The 20,636-nt window shown below is 40.4% G+C and overlaps 2 protein-coding genes across 8 annotated transcripts in view; one reads left to right on the top strand and one right to left on the bottom strand.

The window, feature by feature from the left end:
- CDK17 (cyclin dependent kinase 17) overlaps nucleotides 1-2,552 on the top strand; it is a 115,083-nt gene extending 112,531 nt beyond the window's left edge. For all 6 annotated transcript variants that reach the window (XM_053977025.1, XM_053977029.1, XM_053977028.1 and 3 more), the window contains one exon: nucleotides 2,361-2,552. In XM_053977025.1, the coding sequence (XP_053833000.1) occupies nucleotides 2,361-2,530 (170 nt within the window). In that variant the 3' untranslated portion in view covers nucleotides 2,531-2,552. The remainder of the gene's footprint in view (nucleotides 1-2,360) is intronic.
- ELK3 (ETS transcription factor ELK3) overlaps nucleotides 1-18,363 on the bottom strand; it is a 37,196-nt gene extending 18,833 nt beyond the window's left edge. For both annotated transcript variants that reach the window (XM_053977036.1, XM_053977037.1), the window contains exons 1-2: nucleotides 17,947-18,363; nucleotides 829-1,037 (exon numbers count right to left, since the gene is read on the bottom strand). In XM_053977036.1, the coding sequence (XP_053833011.1) occupies nucleotides 829-1,035 (207 nt within the window). In that variant the 5' untranslated portion in view covers nucleotides 1,036-1,037; nucleotides 17,947-18,363. The remainder of the gene's footprint in view (nucleotides 1-828; nucleotides 1,038-17,946) is intronic.
- Between the last annotated feature and the right edge of the window lie 2,273 nt (nucleotides 18,364-20,636).

Genomic DNA, 20,636 nt, shown 5'->3' with positions numbered 1-20,636 from the left:
GGCCACCTTTGAAACGTATTAAGTGGGAAAATCTGTCTTCTAGTGGACAAAACACTAACATCTCTAAATCTGAAACTAAAAACTTTTTTCAGGAGAAGGAGCCCCTGTGGGTCATGGAAAGTCTGATCATCCAATTGTTCATTGTTAATACGCAGTCAACATGTTTTTTGATCTTTGTGTTAGATTGACTGCATAGTACTGTGCCCTGCAAGAATTAGTGCACTACAAATAATACATGACAACAGTAGTCTAAGGTCAGTCCAGAACAGTATCTACTTTCCTCTGCCTTGTGCAGGCAGCAAACATATCCTAATTGTGCTGAACACTGGCATTACTCACTGTATAATCTCATCTCACCCCCTTTTCTGAAAATCAAGATGAAAACAGGCCACTGAGCACAGCTATGAAGTTTTCCTTTTTAATATACAAAATCTATAACAATTTTTTATTAATATTTAATCTTCAAGAATATAGGAAATAGTAAAACCTAATATCTTGGAGTTTATATATCTTATTCAAAAATATCCATTTAAGGAGAACTAATCCTGAGAAGATTTAATATCTATTAGTAAAAATAATATAATATTCATCCAAAAAAATGGTGTGGAAACAATTTGGAAACTCCTTGAATTTACTGGAGTCTAAAATTGAAAAATGTGAATATGCAAAATTTCTGTTCTACAATATTTGTATATTTGTGTTCTACAATCTTTTCCTTCTAGTATCTTGACTTGTTAGAGGAACTTCTGCATAGCTTCAACAGAGAGGAGAAATATTAACTCATAGCATTTCTGTTTTCTTAGTCTGCATGAGAATAACAAAATTTACCTTGTCATAATAGTATCTGAGCGCCCGGCTCAGCTTGTCATAATTCATATTAGTTTTGTTTTTTCTGAGTCCCCACAGCTTAGCCACTTCTTCTGCCTTGAGTAGCTTGAATTCGCCATCATTAGACGTCCAACAAATGAGGTGCTCGTGTTTCTGGTCTAGCAGCAACTGCAAAAGGAACTGCCACAGTGTGATTGCACTCTCCATACCTGGAAGGGACAAAGGAGAGCAAGAGTGTGAAAAACATTTGGGAGCAGGTGTTCCACCCAATGCTCGTTTCATTAATAAGCACTGTGCAGGAGTCATCCTACATAATTGAGAAAAGGAAGCTACCACATCATTCACAACCAAACATCCACAAGACCTACAGGTCTTCCACTGCTTTTCCAGTATTTTTCCCACTGCTGTTATCTGAAGGGTCACATAAAATAGAGGAAGTATTTAGAAAAGCACTTCCCACAAAATTCACATTCTACAAGGTCACCGCCAGTTGGTGTCTTCCATTCATTGTAAGCAATCACTCTTCAAAGGAACACATAAGGCAGGGAGAACAGGACTTAATATGACTATCCATGGAAATGATATTAAAAACCTGCTGTTTACTGTCAGGAGGAGTTTACTGGACTTGTTCAGATATGTCACTGTGAAAAAGGGGAAGGACGAGGGAAGACAGAGCAATTGCCTTTGATTACAGGACCAGAAGCTACATCGCTTCCCCCTCCCACCAACAGACAGCCTTTGCCTATTTTGTTTTTTTCCAGGGCCTGAAATTACTTTTGCTGCTTCTGTTTGCCCATTCAAATAGCTCAAAAGACATTCTTTATTTTTTAGAAAAGCTGGAAGTTCAATACACTTAAGCACAGTAAAGTAAGTGATGTTTACCCAGAACCTCTCTTTAACAGGGACCTTTTCTTTCATTATCATGCATACTACTGAAAATTAGGAGTATTTTTAACAGTGTCTGAGTCTCACAAGTGAGGTTGTTTGAATATTTTTTTTCTCTGCTAAAGGTTGATTGAGTATCATTTTCCTCTGCTAACTCCCCTGTGCTACTGAGCCCTCCCTAGAACAAACCTTTTGTTCAGGCACTGCAATAAAAGGATAAACTGAAGGCTGGCTATATTCCAACTCAGCACAGGTATATACACAACTTAAAAACTTTGAGTGTTATTGCTGCTATCAACTTATCATTTTAATGAAGACACAGCTAAAGTTGACCTCTTAAACTACAGAATCATTAAATGAGATTTTCACCCACTTTCCAAAACATTCCCAGTCTTAGCATGTTAACACTGGATCACATAATTTTTTCTTGGTCTCTTCTGAAACTTAACTTGGATATGTTGTGTCACACAGATTTATTGCTAGTACTGATTAATTGACTATGGTGCTAATGGGGCTAATTATTACCTGACTTACATCTGTGCATGAAACAATAGGTATTTTTGTCTTTATCTAGACAAGCTCACGATTTTTAGCGCCCTCGTTCATTTTGTTTCCCAATAAATACATTGTTGTTCGTGCCCTAGCAGATGACACGGACAGGATGCCAGGCTTGCTGCCTGCCGCTTCCCGGGATGTGCGTACCACAAGAGGGCACAAGACTTCCAGCTATCCCCGGCAGGGAACAGGACGGCGGGACGCTGCGGGAACAGCTGCCTCTTCAGGTCTGCCCCCGCAGGAAGGAAATCACCGTGCATAAGGTTCACGAGTATAAAGAAAAATAAATTGCATGAGCAAGTTAGTGATACTAGAAAACGCCGTCAATATTTCTGTGGAAAAACAGGGTTTGGAGCTATGTTTTGGTCCAAATCATTTCTAAGTAAGCTGGCCAAACAAGGGTTGGCAGAATCAATGACGATTTTACTATCTCTTCAAAATCCTCATTTCTCTAATTAACTGAGAGTCCCATCTGAATGACAAAGACAAAACCACCGATGCCCAGATGAGTGACACCATAACTGTGCAGCACTTTCAAAGGTCATTTGAGGCTCCTAGGACTGTTAGGGATCCTGGAAACAGAACAGCCTATATGGAAGGTCTGGTACATTCAAACATCTGCATTTGCTTCATTGGAGTTTTATACAAATCCTTTTCCACATAAAATAAGGCAAGAAAAAAAATTCATAGCTAGGATTAAATATACCTGACAGTTACTCACTTTACAGCCTTTAAAAGTTCCTTTAAACTACACTCTCTTCACAGATATTAGCATCTTTAACATATTATTTATCTATAACTTCATAGATAATAAAGTGTCCCTATTAATCTGGTATCATAAATATACAGATACACATCATATATGTATATACTTTCTATTACTTGTAAGTTTTGCAATTTATTTTGCTAAAAAGGTGCATTTATATATAATCATATTCCTCTTAAATAATTTTATTTTCTGTACATCACATATTTTGCAGCCATACCCTGCATGATTTCAACTTGCATCATACAACTCTTCCTAACAAGAAATCACAAACAGAACTTTTGCTGCTCTGGAAAATTTTAAGTACTGTATAAATATCTTTCTTCAAAATTATACTAAAATGTGTCCCATGCTACAAAGACCTGTCAGCAGACCTTCAGCTGAGGAAAGTAAAGAGGGATGAGAATTATAGAAGAACCAATACAAACTTCACCATATCATCACCCAAAACAGTGTAATACCTCAAAGACACAATTCTCTCATCCAGTTCTTAAATGACAAGTTCAGCACTCATGGCTCTGAAGAGAGGTTAGGTGGAACTGAATGCCAAGCTAAGAACATTTTGCTGCAGCATGCTCCATCCCCATTCACCTCTGCCCATGAAAACTCACAGGGTAATCTCCAGCCAGCTTTGTACTACACCTTCCATTATGAACCTGTTTTCTGATGCTTATCATCTGTAAAATGTAAACAGTTTTGGATTCCTTTTTACCTACTGAATGTGGCGCTCAAGGTGACTCAGCCATAGGCATAATGTAAAGTGCATGAACAGCACAAGCCTGGCGAGAGAATCCTACAGGAACGCTCACTCCACAAACCGTACATCCAGGAGAGCAAGGAGAGGTGACTCCCATCGGGTTATTACATAAAAGGTTACTGCCACCTTTTTGGAAGTGGCTCAGTTATTCCAGCTGAGATCCATGGATAATCTCTGGGAGTCAATTCAGGTGCTGGACCCAGGGCAGATGGCAGTGGTGGGATTAGATTTAGGCAGCTCCTCACAACCCTATCTTGCCTGACCATAAACTCTACCAAGCCTGTGGCTCTGAACAGGCTTTATAAAGGACCTGTGTACCTCAGATTTCAGCATCAATGTGCTCAGTTGGTACATGCATAAATCTTCTACTGGTATGACCCAAGTCTGCCCTATAGAAATGAGATTAAAACAGCTCAATGCTGCATTATGCTTCATCCCTCCATCTGCCACTGAGTTCCTGTATAAAGCTTCCCATATTGCTCGTACAGCAACTGTATGTATGATTCCTACATGAGGCAAATCATGCTAATTACATTTTCAGCTGATCATTAATTGTATGGTCCTACTCTTCTAACCACGAAACTTGAGGTGTTCAGGTCTGAGTCACACTGAATACTCACAGCTGTAACTACCTATAACACAAGCCTTGGTCTAAGTATATATGAAGTAAAATCTCAGATTTCTTTAATTTGGTAAACTGGTGTTAATCTCATTTCCATTCTGTAAAATGTGATTTGCAGGGGAATCATTGTAGGAGTATGGTCTGCCTGGCCTCCTCTCTGAGAAGGAGTTTGGAAAGCAAAGGGGGCCCTTCTGCACCCCATGACTCAGAGGGAAGGCTTCTCTAATAAACTTCATCTGAAGCTCCCATTCTGCCCATGGCAAATTCCCATTCTGCCCACAACAACAGAAAAATCTAAGATTCTGCAGTGACAGGATTTTTTAACTGATACAAAATATTTAATTTCCAAACAGGTCAACAGAAGTATTAACCTGCCTTTCTCTATGGGAACTGTTTTGGATTCCACAAGGCACTAACTGTCCCTTTGGGAGGACAGAATGGCCACACAGGGCTTAACTTGTCCCTCATTTGAGTGGTCAAGCAAGAGAATTACGACAGATGTATTGAATTTATCAGAAGACATGTAATTCAACCAAAAATCTGGTGCCTGTATTAAAAGTCATAATAAATTATGACTGTGAGGAGTGGGAGATCTTCAGAAAACATTCTATTTCATTTGTGTATTTTCTAACTCTTTTGAATTTTTACTGACTCAAAGGGAATTCAGTGTCTTGCCTTACTTAGACAGAAAGGGTTGTTAGGATGTGGTCACTTCCTACAGTGACCACATTTCATTCAACTCTTTATTAATATTAAGTAGTCATAATAAATATTCCTCTTACTTCTGTGCTCAATACAAGATTTGAATACAGAGCAATAAATAATACATGGAACCACACACTGAATTCCATGGATTAGCAGAAAAAATAGTTTAAAAAAAAACCTTATTTAGATAGTCACATGTATCAATGGTACAGAATGAGAAATACAACCTATGTTAGAAACATATATCCTGTGTCATGCAAAGCCTAATCAAAATTCACACAGACAAAATAGTTGATTTTTTAATCCATTAACTCTGACATATCTGATTTTGCCATCTTACCATTTTTAAAGTATTTATACAATGCATTTGACAGTCAAAGATGCTTTCTAAGCCATGAAACAAAATTTGCTAGTTTGACCTGACCTAGATAGCCTAGGTAGTAATTTTACTTTGTGATCACTTCCACTACTGCTGATGCAAATAATCACGGGCATAGTTATAAGAAATTATACTTGGAAATGCTGTGTTAGACAGCAAAATGGTATTTCAGGAGTGAGTTTTCTGAAAATCCATTTCTCTGGCAGCTGTGACAGGGAACCACACCGACACCATCTGCATTAGCAATTTACATTCCTTGCAATGTGCTTCCCCCCATACAAACCCTAGCAACTGCATGATCAGTGTGATACAACATGCCTTCCACACACCAAATTTTAAGTTTAGGTCTGATGCCAGAAGGCAGAAAATCAGAGTATCAGTGCTGATAATTCTGCTCCTATTTCAACCAAACTGAGGGACTAACAGAAATGCCTAAAGTTGGAGCAGCAGCAGAGTCAACACCATAAGCTATCCCTGAAGAGGATAATGGAAATGGACAGAGACATCCATAGAGCAAAGTGTCCCATCTGAGAGATGATATTCCTGTAAAGGGTCTACCCAAACTCCTCACTTAGGGGCCTACATGCCAAATATTCTCTCTCTCTTTAGCATATGAAGACTGGCTTCAACCAGCATGAAAAAACCACTATGAGAACATTATGCAAATTACACTGGAAATAGTTAACATGTGATCATATATGTGCTGATGAGCTGCATAGGCTTTTTCTTTTTTTAACAAGACAATATATATGAAATTCCATGTGATAAAATGCCAGTCAGTAAGGCGGCATTAATATTCAAAAATACGTTGATAATAACGTTAATACGTTATTAACCTGCTGGGCAAAATAAAACAAACAAGCAAGGCATCTTACATCGAAGCGGTAGAAAACCAGGAGGTTCAGAGACAAATCTAGCTAACCAAAATCTCAGTATCAGAAAGATTTATGACATGAACTGTGAGATAAGCAGGATAGTCCTTGAAGCATTAAGTTTTGTAGGACTCTTGCATAGGAAAAGCTACATATAAAAGGCAAAAAGCTGGAAAGCAGCTCTGTAGCCATTCAGGACTTCTGCAGAGGTCCTTAGTGTCCACACAACTATGTTGCAGCTGTAACACAGCTCTGCTCTCCCAAGTAGTCCAACTTTCCTACTTGGATTTTTTCTCCATGATAGCTCCCCTACAGCCTTTCTGAAATAGAGAGAAACTGCTGATCCTGGACAATCAACATTGATTGAACAAGTTTTGAAGGCTAAAACTAGGAATCCCTCCAGGCGTCGGGATCAAAACCAGTCCCTTTTGCTTTAGAGGGTCTGCAAAGGAACAACATCTGGGAGCCTGAGCTATAAACCAGGTCGGGGGACTTGGGGCAGAGGAGGGATAACTGAGTGGGACAGACTGGCTGGGGCGCCCAGAGGCTGAAAAAAACCAGCTGGTGACCAATTAAATCAGGAAGACATAAAAGGTGTTAGCCAGCATTATGCCATGTAGGTAGTCACAGAAAGATGGTGATCAGACATGTACATGAAAAGGATTAAGAGGCTGAGTCAGGGCAGGGAAATTAATTTCCCTTAGCATTTGAAGAAACTGCTGATTCCTTCTGTAGCCAAAGCAGCTGCAAAAGATCCAGCTCCTTTTTGTATGCCCCATCACAGCAGGCACACACCTCCAACTTACTTTTCCCTTACAGGCACGTGTGTGCTTTTGCAAGCACACAGTATTTCTCAGTAATAGATGCCTATTTTTACCATTTCAGCTACTCTGGAAAACGTGTGTACATTTTTTGTACATCCATTTTCTGCTTTTGTATCCTAATTCTGTCCAGCACGTTTCTCCCAGCAGCGTGACGCGGGGCATTGTTAGTTTCTCATTCACGTTAGCATTTGGCTTCCTTTATTTCTGCAGGTTGCAGCCAGGAAACTGGAAAATGGGCCACAGGAAACCTGGCCTCCTACATCTGTCCCAGTTTGTAATAGCAGCTCTGGTTTTATTTTTCTAAGTGTCTCAGGTTCATTTTAACCCTTGAAATGACTGCTGCAATACCATGTGCAAGAATGTGACTGTTTTGCCATTATTTTTAACCACCATTTCTCAATACTAGAAATGGAGATTTTTTTACTTAACTGAATTAATTTTAAAGTCCATTAATACATAGAAAATACATAGCTACATGGGTTTTTAAAAAAAATTCTTGCTGGAAATTACCAAAACAATTCTATATATAAATTCCATGCTGTATAAAATATCAAAGAGTATATATAGAGAAAAATATGAAACAAGATAGTGTCTATATACATCCTAAACACAGTTCTAAAGTGAATGTCCATATGAAAAGTTGAAGAGCTTATAAATCCTCTAGGACAATTTTTCTATTTTTCATTTTAGTTTCTATAAAAAAATTGAAGTACACTTGTTTTTCATCTAATTACAGAAGCAAGAGTGTCTATCAACAAAAGCAACTTTCCTAAAATAATTTAAAAATTAGTCAGCCATAACATTTTTCACTGAAAATTCATCTGTGTAACTATGACTATATCATGAGAGGTTAAAGACAATTGCCAAATCTGCCCAAATGTTTGCTCAGAACTGTTTGAAAGAAAAAGCTGAGTCAGTCCTAACACTTTATTTCTCAACAGAGATGCTTCAAGGGTGATAAATAGGATGTGGTTGGTGATTCTGCCAGAAAAGAGAAAAAACAAATATCAATTTGTTTACTCAGAAAGCTTTCATATAATCATCAAAGGAGATCTTACTGCTAATTTAATTTGGTTTGAAAAAATAAGCTCTGAACTAAGTGTGTAAATATACCTGGTTTCATTTGATGCAGAACTTTCTCTATTAAAGGTAATAAATCAAACTAGTGGTGCAATCCATACCCAGGACACTTTAGGGAACCGACTGTATGTATGATACAGAATGCTGGTAATTTTTCCACATCCAGCAACCAGGACATTTCCTGTCAGAGCATCCTCCAAGTCCTTCCATTGTGTTGAAACTGCAAAAACTTTCTAAATCAGGACTTCCTCCTATTATATTTTATAGGCGTCTTTCTGGGAAATGCAGATTCAAGTGAAAAAAAAAAAAAAAAAAAAAAAAAAAGGAATTCCTGCAGCACCACCCAGTGGAAACATTAGAGAAAGCCACAGGGGTGCCCCAGAGCATAAGTTCCTATTTACTACAAAACTAAAAACACAGCCTGATTTAAGGATGAGCCAAAAAAACACAGAGGGTTTTGCTGGACAATCTACTTAACAGAGTCATACAAGGTATGACTACTCTGCTACTCCAGCACAACAGTCGTCTTTTTACTTTAAATAACAATTCAAAAGACTATTTACAGTAAAAATTTATAAGGTCTCCTTCTCAAGCAAGTATACCCACTGTTATGGCCCAGCACGTTTAAAAAAAATAAACAGGCTCCTGTGGTTAAGAGCCACACAAAAGAGACAGCAGCAAAATCTCGCAAAAGATTAAGGGATAACATCAAGTTCCACCATAGAGAAGAAAGCACTCACACATATGTCCAGTAATGCTTCAAGTAGGTACGTTTGGTAATACGGTGTTTGCAGTTTTTAATTTTTTTTACCTAAGTCAAAGAAAAGCGGAGGCAGATGTCCAAAGGAAGAAAGTTCTGCAATCTCCAAACTAATAAAACAAAGGACTGGCTGCCTGCCAAGCAGAGGTGTGATGACACCGCCTCTACAACACAAGTGTTTTCACATTTTCTGTAAGGATGCAGTTCAAGAAACAGTTTTAATCCCACTGGAGTAAAAGCCCTTAGCAGGAGGAAAAATGGCTAGTTGCTTCCCTGTGAAGACTTAAAAAATAACCTGCTCAATTATTTCTAAAGCTAGCCATAAGCAAAACTACATAAATCTGTAATGGCTCCAACCCTTCACCTTGGGACAGACATAAAATGAGTGCAGACTCCTCACACTGCTTTCTGTCTGCTCATGTGGTGCACATCTGTGGCACGCTGGCAACATGCTATGCTTCAATCTGAGGGACTCCTGCTTTCAAAACCAGTCCTATATATTTATTTTTCCCATATGACTTCCTCTTATATATTTGTCGGCATCAGTAGGACACAGATCATGATTACTTGACCATCCTATATAAAATTTCTGATGTTTCTAGAGCTGAAGAAGGCAGAGGTTCCAACCTCCAGGAATAGCAGCTATTCTGAAAGTTTACTTAATACAGCAAGAGATGATTACTCCCAAATGTAAATGCTTTATCTGTACTCCCTTCTTTAAACAAAGTATTAAAATTTTCAATTTTGCAACAACAGACCGAATGCTTTCTAACTTGTTCAGTGGCTCTAATATGTTAAATTGTGTACTATTATTATCTGCTGTCTCAAATGCTGCTTTAATACATTTCATATTCAGATGTTTAAACTAACCTTCCCCTTGCCACTGATTTTTCCTAGACTAAAACTCAGATAAAAAAGCAGGTCTTTTTCATGCTGTGAGCAGAGAGGAAATTGGCCAAAAGGACAGGAAACAGTCCTTGGAGTTCTGTTAAGGAAAACCAAGGTGGCTGGCAATTTTCATGAAACCCAAAGCACAGCAAGATCATTGTAGCATAGACTGGTAGTCAGACTTGCCTCACCACGCAAACTGGATTTTCAGAATTTGTTGGATTAGCAAAAGGAGCCATTGAACTATTAAATAACATTCAGGCTTACCTGCATATTGTCATGTTGCAAGGAGAGTCAGTTATAGCATTATACCAAAAATGATGTAAAACAATTCAGCAGATGGTAACCTACAAATATGGAATCATTTTATTTGGACAGTTTCTTCCCAAAACATTAGCTCTATTGCAGTAGGTTTTGGAGCACAAGCCAGAGTATAAGTCCCTTAGCCATAAAAAATAAGCAACAAGTCACAGCACTAGTCAAGGTCTGTATTTTTAATATCTCATAGCAAAAACATAAATTAAGAACTATTCTTACACATAAAAATCTCAAAGATCTGCTATTCTTCTCAGTGCTAATCAAAGTTCTATGTGTTTATCGTGCACTAAGCTAAACCAAAACCCAACTAAAATATTTTAATCTTCTGATATTACTCACTTTCCTGCTACACCAACAAGGACCTGCAGGTCACACCTACATGTTTCACCTCACCTCATTCGTTAAACACTGGAATACCCCACAGAATGTATCGTAGAATACATGAGATCTCAGCCAGGAGAAGATCTGGTTGTCACTCTCCTGTACTGTGTCCTGTGTGCTTAAACTAATTCCCACAGCTGCTGCAAATTATGAATGAGAGACAAATGAGACACTATTTCAATGACTACAGCAAACTTTGTTGTATGCAGAGTGCTCAGATTGCACATGTTTAGAAGTGACATCAATGCACCGATTGGTTTGTCAATGTCTCTGCTGCTCAGGATATGTAACAGCCGCTGTTTTGACTTGTATCCTGTCCTATTGAATACTGTATCCTATTGAATTCTGTATAAAATTACATGTTTAAATAAAATGCAAAGACTCTTCTCACTTGGATAAGACTGCATAGTCAGCATTATTGTGCCCTGCTCCCAGGGAATCAAAGTGCTCTGTTCTGTACGGGTTTTTTATCACTGAAGTGTCAGTACTGAAGGAGTGCTGCAGTCATACTTTCTATGCCAGCCCTATTCCACACTCAGTTTGCTAAACTGACCACACATGCCACTTGCTCTGAGTCTGCTCTGAGTCACCAGACTTCACAGAGGTCTATATCCAGAATCTAAACCCACATTCCCATCTCAGCTATGTCAGAGTAGCATAGAAGAAATTCTCTGAAGGTAGTCAACTTTCTCCAGATTTCACTAACCAAGCTGCAAAAGGAATTTGTTCTTATTTTCTAAATGCTTTTTTAAATTGTTTCTTCACATTAATTACTGTTAATTGCTGGGAAGAGATAATGGTGGTACTTCAGTATATAAATTTTTTTGTGTTGTTTGCTTGATACAGCAAAGGCCACTCAACACTACCACAACATAAACATTTAAAAACAATAACACACATTAGCATCCTTCTCAAAAAGCCTAAACTGAAACAAGTCTAAAGCCAAAACATCTGATCAATCTTCATTAAAAAAAACAACAACAAAAAAGAAGAAATATACAGAGACGTAGTAACGAGGTGCTGTCACCACATTAGAAGCAAATGGATGTGGAATAGAAATCTGTTTCCCAGATGAACTATCAGCTGTGTTGCAAAATAAGGATGGGAAACTTATAAGACATTTGATTAAAAACATTTAGATCCTTTAGATGAAGTATATAATCCAAGTCTACGCTTTTATGTACAACTGCAAAAGCATGTTTTACACAAATATTTTTCCTTGTTCACCAATGTTTTCAGAAAAAAACCCATCATGTAAAATAGTATTAATGGGACTTTGGACTTAATACTTAGGTTAGAACCTAGAAAGCTTTTACCAGTTTTGCATGATCGGTAAAGGTCATAAAAGTTATGTATTATTCATTATATAATTTAATAACAATGAAAAATAAAAGACAGTGTATAAGACATGAGTTTTCCCCTCATAGTACTTCAAATGACCTTCAAGTTAGGAGCCACAAGAAAATTGTATACTTTAAAGCTCAAAAATCTAAGACAGTACTGCTTGCACAAGAGCCAAAACACATTAACATGTAGTAAACTGGTATTTGCAAAGATCATCCAAGTTACATTCTGAATCTTCAAATATTGGGTAGTAAATTGGTAAGCAGAGACACACATGTGACTGAAATGACTCTCTGAAACAGGTCTGGGGGAAGCCATGGAATGGGCAGTATCATTCACACAGTACATCCTGACACTGCAAAATTTAGAGCTGTGGAAGACTAGAAGGACCCTTCACAGAACAAGCAAGAGCCACTGCAGTGCCTTAGTTACATTTAACATGCAGCTAGTCTCACTGCATTAACAGAAATGCTGACACACTCAAAAGTAAATACATGCCTAAGTGCTTTAAAAGATCAAAACAAAGTAAGTTTTTGGCTTCCTTCAGAGACTCTTGTCCTGAAGATCCTGAGCTATATCTAACTGTTCAGATATGGACAGATCACATGCTATAGTCTTCAAAAACCTTTCTTTACATAGCTGATTGATACTTATCTTAAAAGTCCATAGGTGTCATGTCTATAACTGTCATCATACAGTCGAACAGTTTTCAACACTTGGCCCTTGCACGCAGGGGTCAGTGGACCTTCCTCCTGACAGTGAGACAGGGCACTGCAGCACCAACTACTGTGGGCACGACTGCTCAGAAATAATTATGGATCCACAGATACAAGAAGGACAAACCCCACTGCTGTAGAAAATCACAGCAAAGCTACTTGAGCAAGCAGCCGGAAGTTAGACATGGTGTTGAGAACTCTACGACAGTAAAAAAACCCTATTAATTTTTCAGCTGAGTTGTACCTACCTAGGGCATGGCAAAATTTGCCTCCTATATTCTTCGCTGCCATATAACTTTAAAATATTACTTAAATATAGAGTTGTCTGGTATAATATGAGATACTGCCCAGGAATTGCACCTAGCAAACAGATCGACAGCTTCAGGGTACATTTTGGTAGTGCAAAAAAACTACCACAGTATTCATAAAAAAATAAAAATGCAGAACTGACTATACAGTTATTAACTGGCACTGAATTAGCTGCCAAGTAGTGTCTTTGTGATATTTTTGTATCCATGCTTGTTGGCAGGTGTTCTTGCTTTTAGAAAAGCAGAAAGTCTCCTTCAAAGAGCTTTTGAATTAAAATCCACTCTTAACAACAAACTCATAAGAACCTGAAATGTGATATAATTGCTGGCACATAAAATCGTTAAAGTTTTAAGGACAACGATGAATTTCTTTTTCTGAAGTGCACAGCTGAGAGGCACTTTGTGCTTTATCTTTGTTTCCATCCATGCAGCCTTGTTTTTTGCGGTGCAATGAGATAGACTTCCTGTGCCTACACCTTGACATTCTCCTCAAAATCATGACTAAATCTTTAATCATTCATTATTCAACAAAATACTTCAACATGAGAACGGACATATTCGGTCTTTCAAGAGCTCTCGACAGCCTCCAGAATACTCATTGATTCATTTAACAAGCCACAGATGAAGTAAACATCTGTCTAATGATTCAAGACGATGAGATTCCCTATTGTGGGAAACATCGAGGAGCAAGCCACGGTGAATCAATCCAAGGATACACAGCACAACACGACTTCCACAGGCCCGTCAGTGACAGCCTGTGGCATGAGCCACTGGGTGTGGTTACCAAGCACAGACAGCAGCTCAAAACCAACAGTGCTCTTTGAAACTGGCCCAGGATAACTGTCCTATAATCAGTGACACAGCTCCAAATTGGATTCCAGCAGCAGCATCCAGGCATGCCATGCACTGGAGCCACCTCCACCAGAAGAAAGCCATGGACTGATAAATCACCTCACTGCAAAAGGAGTCAAACCTGCCATATCTTTATGGGAAGTACTAGCTAATTTGTCAGTTCTTTATTATCTTAGATTATTTAGCATTATGGCAGAGAACCACTCAGAGAGATAATAGTAACTACATGAACTTACAAGTTTTCTATGATGTCACCAAAACATGCTAGTTGAAATCCTTTTTAATAAATACATGCATCACAACTATGTGTTGGTGTTCCCACCCTTATCCCGCACTCCCTTATCTTTAGTAGCCAAATGTCTGTTCATTTTAATACCTATTTCTTTCTTCTGACGCAACATGTTATCATGTGATTGCATTCCCAAGGCTAAGATTTGTCTTTTCTGTACAGCTCATGGACCTCTATGTCTGTGTTGCACACAGCTACCTTCCTACATGTAAACTTACGAGCCTCAGAACAAGCAACAAGCTCTGTGCACCTTGGTGAACCTGAAAATTGACTTTCATTCTGTGCTAAGTGTTTCAGAACCAGTTTTTGACCAATATTTTTGTTCACTTGACCAATAATAGCTGCCCCTAAGAATAACTCTGTCATGAATACCTCCATCCCAAGAAGGGCACTACAAGAAGAAGGCAAAGTTTACATAATTGGATTTTATGCTCAGCAAAGGGGAAATACTTCAGTCTTTGGAGTGATATACTTGATTTCTTCCCATGGCTTAAGTTTAATGCAATAACATTAAGTAACAGGAGCAAAGAACCACTGTGAATCAGTAAGCACTGAGAACTGCCAATGAATAAAACAAAATACACTTTTGTTTCTACATATGAAATTGTCCATGTGTGTGGTGTTACAAGGAAGTTACAAGGAAGTTGCAGTTACAAGGAAGGCTGTATCTGAGTTTCTCCCCTGAGACGGAGTTGCTCATTTCAGCTGTTGCATCTAGGTGGAGTCAGTGATATCAAAAAGGATATAAGCCTGTGGGTTTTTTCTTTTTAGGAACAACTCACAGAGTTGATTAGGAAAAATCAAGATGCAAGGATGCAAGCAATTATTGTAATACTTAGCAGATAATATATATTCCTAACGCATTTTTAGACAGGAGAAGAATAAAATTATACTTACAATAAAAGTATCTTTAATACTTTTTTTATTATTTGAGTGGAAACTATCATGCATTACATGATATCTGGATTTTTTTTCTATTCCAGACAGAACTGTTGTATTTTTAACACATCTGTGGATTGCTTCTCATTCAGCCTTTCAAATTCACAGAACACACAACACCAAGTACACTACTACTATATCTGTTTTCCTGAGGACATCAAGATGTTTTACACTTATCTCGAATGAACACAACATACAACATTTATATAGTGTGGATAGACTACATATATATATATATATGTGTGTGTGTAAGTTTGTATGCATGAACGTGTGTGATTAATCTGCTCTGATTCAATAGACGGCACACTGAAATTCCAGCAATATTTAACACAATAAGTGAACAATTTAACGTCCATATTTCAGCGAGAGACAGTAAGAGCCAGGAAACACTCCTCAGTTACTTTTGGTGTTGTACACCACACTAACTGCTCCATAACATATTCAACAGGTTTTTGAACACTATGTCCAGTATTGCACTTCTTTCTCTAAAACTGAGGATTTTACAAAAGAAATAAACCTCCAAAACTGAGAAATAATCCCTCACTTCCTGATGGCTGCGTTTGATTGAGACAGAGATTAGGCATTGTCTGGTTTGTACACTATTCTAAAAATTCTTCACTGCCCGGCTAGAAAATCGAGAGACATCTGCGTCTGGAGATTGTGTCACTAATCCACTAATAGAAGTCCTCTGTGAAGTGATGTTAATGAAGAACTTTTCTGTGCCACTTGGACATAGGAAGTGCAGGAAACACTGCAGATCCTCAGAGGTAAACACGTGATATACTGCAAGCACTGGGTTTTTTTGTATAATATTTGCAGATTAGTTTAATGCTATCACATGATAATTCAAGTAAGTAGCTAAGTGTTCCTTCCTAATGCATACAATTTTATTTGCATTTATTGACAATTCCTTTAGCTAAAATCCACTTGCAAGCAAGAATTCATTTTCTTTGTTTGCTCCAGACTTTTTTTTTTCCCACAAAAAGTTGTTACTTCTGCTTTTAAGATTGGTGGGCATGGCAAAAATCTTTGTAATTCTGAACATAGACTTCTTTCATGACCATTATGAAAGCAAATCATCATAAAGCAATTACACAAACCACTAAATCAAAACTGGTATGTACAAAATCACTTGAAAACTACATACATAAAGCACCACCACAGGAAGGCTATGTGGGTGAATATATTTTTCAAATATGGCCATCACCTCAGTATCCTGGCTCAAAATTTTTTAACTTTGCAATTACATGCAATTGTCAAACCTGCATAGAACATCTTTATCATAACAGAGACATCTTGCTACCCTATTTATATGCTTCACCCTATGGAAATATTTATGCATAAATTAATCTGAAATAATTGAAAAGTCTGTATGAGCAAAATACGAGATGAATCACAACGTTTGGCTTGAAATGAAATGCAACGATTGACTTTTGGAGTCCCCATGACCTAAAAGATGCTACATTATATAAAATTGTCATAGCACTACACTCCTAAGTAAATAAAGATGTAACTTGTCTCCCTTTCAACTGCAACGTTAGAAAGGCTGACAGGGCTTCACAAAACCCTCCTGTGTTAGGGAACGGAAACTCCTAATGAGATTAGTTGGTGTGTGTGCAGACATTACTTAGCCATGACTAAATGGGCTCTCTTCCTGCAGCCAGTGGAAAATTCAGGGAACTTTTTCCCCCTGCAGCATCAGAGTCCCTCTAACCTTCAGCAAAGCCAGATCCAACAACAACTCTCCACTTTCTCTCCCTTTCTCCCTCTCTCTTTTTTTTTTTTTTTTCCCTTCCCTTACAAACATTTTTTGTGTTTTTCTTTTTTTCAGTTGGTGGTGGAAACTATCCACGTCGGCCAAGGGGGTCTGGGGGCAGGGGGTAGCTAAGAGAATGGGGTGGGGGGAGGTCCGGAGAGAAGGCAGAAGACTACAAAGGAAACTGTAAAAAGGAGCAAATACATAAACCTGAGAGGGAGAAAACCACAGAGTTTCTTTGTGAGCTGCAGTGACTCATTTTCAAGATGTTGTCTGCTGCCAGTTTCAAACCGGAAGCGCATGGCAATTAGTCTTGCTGTTTCCAGACAAGCCAGAAACTCTCCCGACACTTTTTTTTTTTTTTTTCCCCTTTTTTTAAAGCCCCTTCTGCAGTTTCTGCAGGAGCCTTCCCTTCCCTCCCCCCGCGCCCTCCACGGCCCCGCTCGGCCTCGCAGCGCCGCCGGGGACCCCGCGGCGCCCCCGCCGCCCTGACAGGCACCGGGCGGCCCCCGCCGCCCCGACCGCCGTAACCGGGATGCCGCTGGGAGGGGACAGCCCCCGCACCGCCAGCCGGCACCGCCGGGCAGCGGGACACGAAACGCCCCGCCACCGCCGAGGGGCTGCGCGCAGAGCGGGGTCCCGGGGCTCCCCGCCACCCCCGGTGCCTCTTTCCCGGCCCTGCCGCTCCCTCACCCTCCGGCTCCTTCTCCCGCATCTGCCCCCCTCCACACACACACTCACGGTCCGTCCCCTCACCTGCACCCGCAGCTCCCGGGGGGCGGTAGGGCCCCCGGGGAAACCCTCCACCGGGGCGGGGGCCCCCGCGGTCGCGGGAGCCTCCTCGGGCATCCCGCCCCCCCGACCGCCGCCCCCCGCCTCGTTACCGCCGCGCTGCCCGGGCCCGACCCCGGGGCAGGACCCCTGGGCTCCCCGGCGCCGTGCGGGGCTCCGAGCCCCCTCCCCGCGGTGCCCGGCAGCCTCACCTCCCTCCCGCGGGCTGTCCCCCCTGCCACCCCAGCAGCGAGCGGAGCGCGGCCGCAGCCGCCGGCCTCCCCTTCTCCTGCCCGCAGCCCCCCGAAACTTTGCGGGAGCCGGGGCGGGCGCAGCAGCACTTGTACCTACCCAGCGGCTGAGGGACTTTTCCGCTCTCTCCTGGTAGTCTAGAGGGAGCTGAGTAAAATTCCCTGATTCTCCATGCTGACAGTCTTCTGCAGGCTCTCTGTTGCTCTGTTGCTCTAGTAATGAGATCCTGATTTTGTTTTCCCTTTTTCCTTTTTTTTTTTTTTTTTTTTTCCCTTGGGCCGGTGTCTGTGTGTGTGTGTGTGTGTGTGTGTGTGTGTGTGTGAGCGCCTGCCCGTGAGAGGGAGCGAGCAGGAAGCCGGGGCAGTCAGACAGCGGCCCGGCTCACTTCCTCTCCCGCACTATTCCCCGGGCGGTTTGCAGTCTGTGTAAACAGCCTTTTCCTCCCCGCGCCCCTCGCTCTGGCCGCCGATGTGCAGCATGGCTGTAACACAAGACACACGCATAGTACAGCGGGCAGCGGTGACTCCGCCGGCTCGCAGGGAGCTCCGCGACTCCCCCGACCGCCACCCCTTCCTGTGCTACACCCCCAGGGAGGAGCTTCCCGCAGGCCGAGCCGGCTGCTTGGGCCAAAATGCGCCCGCGTTTCCCCGGGGGACACCGGGGAGATGCTTATGAACCCCTTACGAGCGGTGCTTCGCCATCCCGGAGGATGGTGACGGCTTTGGCCCCTGGAGAGACGGCCGCCTTCGTCCCACCGTGCTGGGGCTGAGGTCACCGTGGAGGGGAGCATTGGGCACCGGTGGTGGGGTCATTGGGGGCTGAGGGGCTGGTGGGATGCAGTAGCTCACTGGACGCTCGTGGCCACCTTCCCAAGCTGAACCGTGCAGGGACAGCAAAGTACAGAAGTGGTGGAACACAGTACAACATAAATCGAGGGAAATAACATGTTAAAAATCAAGGAACACTCAAATCATAGCATCATGGAATAATGGTTTTATTTGGTTTGGAAGGGACCTTTGACAGTCGTCCTGTCCAATTCCCTAGCAATGAGCAGGGACATCATCAATTTGATCAGGTTGTTCAGAGCTACTGCTCCATCCTGGCCTTGAACGTTTCCAGGAATGGAGCACCTCCACGTCTCTGGACAACCTGTGCCAGTGCCTTACCACTATTATTGTAAAAAACATCTTCCTTATATCCAGTCTGAACCTATCCTCTTTTAGTTTAAAATTATTTCCCCTTTTCCTATTGCAAATCATCAAATACAAGCTGGATCGTGCAGCTCCACATCACATCTCAAGAGTCAGACCAGTGGTAGTTAGCTGATTGAGGTTTAGGTTTTGGCCTTCAAGCTGTAGACCTCAGATATAAGCTGTTGGTTTAGATTTATTAAAAGGGACACATTTCCAGTATTGGGAGTTTACATAAATTTTGTATATTCTTGTGTCTCATATATCAGCATTTCTAATTTTATTTGGAAACGTTCAGAGTGAGTGACATTATCTTCTGTCTGCCTAGAACATCAATGACGTTCAAGGCATAATACTTCAAAACCAATACTATTATTTCTTTTAATAGCAATGAGATTTATCATCCCAGCACTGTAACTGCTATTCAGACTGTTTTTGATGAGCACTGACATAGAAGCCTTGATTATTTTTATCTCTCTATTGGTTTGTTGCTTGCAATGTCATTGAGAACAAAAGTATGTTTTAATGGAGTTAGAGATTGTCACAGTTGGCCACTAAGCATCAGTCAATAGCATCTGAACGGAAGTATAGAATCAAATTCAGTCTCTTGAGGAAGTCCATCAGGTTTCTTCCTTTTTGTCTTCTAACATGCCATAGAGGAGCAAGAATAATTTGGTACCAGCACACCAAATAATGGAACTTTGTTATTTTTCTTAAATCATTCCTTTTTAGGAGTCAGTCTGAATTCCAGAATAGAGATATGAGGTCTGATAAATCCTCATTTTGTGTTTTCTAAATAAAGAAGAAATACAATCTTTAATTTTGGATAGTATTTTTCCTAGATTAAATGTACAGTGGATCAAGTCCTTGCTGTTAGCACTAGTTTAAGTTATGAGGATTATAAGCTGAAGACCCAGTTTTGCAAACAGAGCAGTCAGAGAAGTTTTTATGGTATCAAAATGAAACGCTGGACTGACAGCTGGGAATACCAGTTTTCATCTACATTTGTCTTTGATTGTCTTTCTGACCAAGACATGAAGCAGATATACCACAGTTGCCTTGACCAGCTATTGCTGCGGAGATCTGAGAGAACAAACTCCCAAAAACAGTGCAAGTTCTTTTCTTCTGCATATAACAGTATGTCTCTAAAATATGTCTAAAACTTTTCTTCAATTTCCTATGCTGTACCTGTTTGCAGCACCTTTTTTTTTTTTTTTTTTTGTGTTATTTTACAACACCAATCATTTTTCTGTCTAGTAAGGTGGAAACCTAAATAAGGCTGCCATGCTGAAAGTCAGATGATTACTGGATGAGGGCTCTTCATAATTACCCTACAAAAGCTGGAGTAAAAAGTGTAGAACTCGTTTAACAGAATGAAGACACCAGGATGTGTTGGAAACACAATCAATTCAGAAAGCTCTACAGGAAGTGGAAGAAAATAGGAGCTTTTGGCCAGAGCTACTGTTTGTAGCACTATGGATGTCATAGGAACAGTATTTTTGGAAACTACATCTATGTCTTGATAAAAACACTGTGCTTTACAGAATGATTGCTGAAACTCTCCTCTGCAATATCTGCCTGACTTGATTAATTTACACT

The sequence above is a fragment of the Vidua macroura genome, chromosome 5 (assembly GCF_024509145.1).
Source record: "Vidua macroura isolate BioBank_ID:100142 chromosome 5, ASM2450914v1, whole genome shotgun sequence".
NCBI classification, from domain to species: domain Eukaryota; kingdom Metazoa; phylum Chordata; class Aves; order Passeriformes; family Viduidae; genus Vidua; species Vidua macroura.
Note: the sequence above shows the minus strand (reverse complement) of the source record. Positions and strands in the feature narration are given on the sequence as shown.